At 61.9% G+C, this 2,515-nt stretch overlaps 1 protein-coding gene across 2 annotated transcripts in view; it reads right to left on the bottom strand.

The window, feature by feature from the left end:
• The window catches only part of REEP1 (receptor accessory protein 1), a 111,268-nt gene extending 109,118 nt beyond the window's left edge, over positions 1 to 2,150 (bottom strand). Inside the window, exon 1 of one of the 2 annotated variants that reach the window (XM_007466737.1) lies at positions 2,020 to 2,150. In XM_007466737.1, coding sequence (XP_007466799.1) covers positions 2,020 to 2,043 — 24 coding nt within the window. In that variant the 5' untranslated portion in view covers positions 2,044 to 2,150. The remainder of the gene's footprint in view (positions 1 to 2,019) is intronic. The other variant, XM_007466738.1, reaches the window with a different exon arrangement.
• Between the last annotated feature and the right edge of the window lie 365 nt (positions 2,151 to 2,515).

Below are 2,515 nucleotides of genomic sequence, written 5' to 3'. Positions count from 1 at the left end.
TTCCCTACAGTGAACAGGTATGATTTATGCAAAACAGGTGCTGCTTATTAAAATGGTTTTAACAACTCACAGCTGACACATCCATGTTGGGTTTCTTACAGAATTAGGGGCTGAAGGGATAGGTCCTATCTCTGACCTTTTGGAGTTGACAGTGGGAATAACAACCCCAAAACTCACAAATTCTCCCTTGGAGCACGGGGTCCTGGGCTGACCTGAGGGGCAGTTCTCACGGTCATTTAAATTCTCTGAAATGCAATTCTTCACTTCCGGGGAGTGTGGTTGTTTTAGAAAGTAACTGCTAGTCTCTGAGACCCCACCCAAACATATGTTTCTCCCCTTCACCCCTCTTAGTTGTCTAGTATACAGGGGTTGGGTGCTAATAAAATTAAAGACGGTCACATGGACCCCAGACCAGAAACCCTGGCTGCTCAGTGTTCCAGCCCCAGCCCAGGAGGACCTATAGGGAGTGAGTCCTCCAGCCTGGCCAACTCAACTCTCTGGCCCACCCTGAGGCCCCCCCGCACCCCCCCAGAAGCCACCTGCAAATCTGACAATCACGGCATTACTTCAGGAGAAAAAAATACCGCCCGGAAGGCAAGACAGGCCTTGATCAGGCATGAGGCGGGGCCAGCCGTGCCAGCCACTTCCCTGGGTTATTCATGCCACCTCTGCGCGCAGGAATCTTCCAAACATTTAACATGCTTCCTCTAGGTACAGCACAAATCCCCAGCAGGTGGCAACAGCTGTGGAGAGGCCCGCAAGGAATGAATGACTTGGGGGCCGAGAGGGACATACACTGGCCTTGGGAAGAAAGCCCATAATGGTGGCCAGGAGACAATGCTGAGAATGGTTTCAGAAGGCTACCCTGACCGGCTTCTTTGAAAATCAGGAAAGAAGGGTAGGAGATGGGAGGTGTTCCCAAACGTGGGGAGTGATGGCGCCCAATCAACCAGAGTCGGGAGCCCCTCTTTCTCAGACAAAGAAAAAGCCGGAATGGCACCACCGGCTCCCACACCCCAGAACAATTTCACCCAGGCTCCCCAAGCAGGTGGCAAATCTGTCCTGACTCAGGCAAGGATGGTTAGGAAAGGAGGGGAACTGGAATAGATGGCCATGTCTACTTCCAAAGGAGAACAAATCCACGAGGGAAGGAGCTCTTCAAAGGTCCACTCGGCTCTGGGTCTTGACAGAGCAGAACGCCCCCCACGCCCACCCGCAATGGCTTCACACAGGCCTCACCCCAGATGACTCTGCGCTCTCCCGCAAGGCCTGGCAGGTGTCATCGCCACCGTCAGTGTGGCCGTCTGTCACTTGGAAATTTCCCGTGAATTCCCGGAGATGCCCGTCTCTATCTCTCCTTCAAACCCCCCGCCCAAGGAATCAGACAACGGGACGCGGGGCGGCTACCCCAAGATTCGGATCTGTCCTCCTCCGTCCCACTTGCCCAGGCCGCTGTCAATTTGAGAACCCGAAAAAGGAGTATTTTTCAACCCCCTTAGGAGCCCTGCCTCCAGCTCTCCGCCCTTCTCCGCGCCGATCCCTCCAGGCAGCGCCCCAGGCTCTTCTGGGCTCTGTCATTTTCACCTGACAAAAGCGTGGCGGCGGGGCGCGGCAACGGGCGACCGCAGGCCAACATTTCTTCCCAAGGAGAGGGACACGTGTCCCCGCGGCGCACTCACTCGGGGCCTCGGCCAAGCCCACCAAGCGGGGGAACAAAGCGGCCGGGCGCGGCTCGACGCGGACCCCAGCGAAGCCCCGTGCGCCCCCAGCCCTCGCGGCCCCGCCCGCCAGGCCCCAGCGCCCGGGCCGGGCCCGCAGGGCAGCAGCCGCGTTCTGTGCCGCCCGCTCGCCCGACACCTCGGCAGCTACTGTACCTGCTAAATTTAGCGGCCGCCGGGTATTAATAGCCGGAACGACCGGGGCGGGCGCCGCAGGGGCACGCGCAGCCCGGGGGCCGGGGGCCGGGGGCCGGAGAAGGAGGGGAAGGAAGGAAGGGACGCGGGGAAGAAGGCCACTTACACCACCAGCCTGGAGATGATCCATGCCACCATGGCGGGGGGCGGGCGGGCGCGGCCCGGCGGCGCGGCGCGTCTCGGATGCTGGCGGCTGCGGCGCTCCGGGCACGTCTGTCCGCGCACGGCCGCCGCCGCCAGACTGAACGCGCCCGCCGCCCTGCCCGGCGCTGGCGCGTCGGCGCAGCCGCGGCACGTTCCGGCGGCGGCGGCTGCCCCAGCCCCCCGGGGCCGGGCGATTGGGCGGCGAGCCGGTCGGGCACCAGCGGGGCCCGCCCCGCCCCGCTTGCCCCGGGCCCCAGGCTGAATTCGGGAGGTTCCTCTGCGCGCCCCGGTGCCCCCGCCGCTCGCAGGGGACCCTGAGGTGGTCCAGTTGGCAGGGCAGAGGCCCGGTGCCGCCCCACCATCTGTGCTCCAGCGGGGAAACTGACGCCTGGATCTTGGGAATCTGTCTCCACCTGTTCTGATTGAGATACAGTCATCCCTCGCTCTGATACGGATAC

The sequence above is a fragment of the Lipotes vexillifer genome, unplaced genomic scaffold (assembly GCF_000442215.2).
Source record: "Lipotes vexillifer unplaced genomic scaffold, Lipotes_vexillifer_v1.1 scaffold1158, whole genome shotgun sequence".
Classification (NCBI taxonomy): Eukaryota; Metazoa; Chordata; class Mammalia; order Artiodactyla; family Lipotidae; genus Lipotes; species Lipotes vexillifer.
Note: the sequence above shows the minus strand (reverse complement) of the source record. Positions and strands in the feature narration are given on the sequence as shown.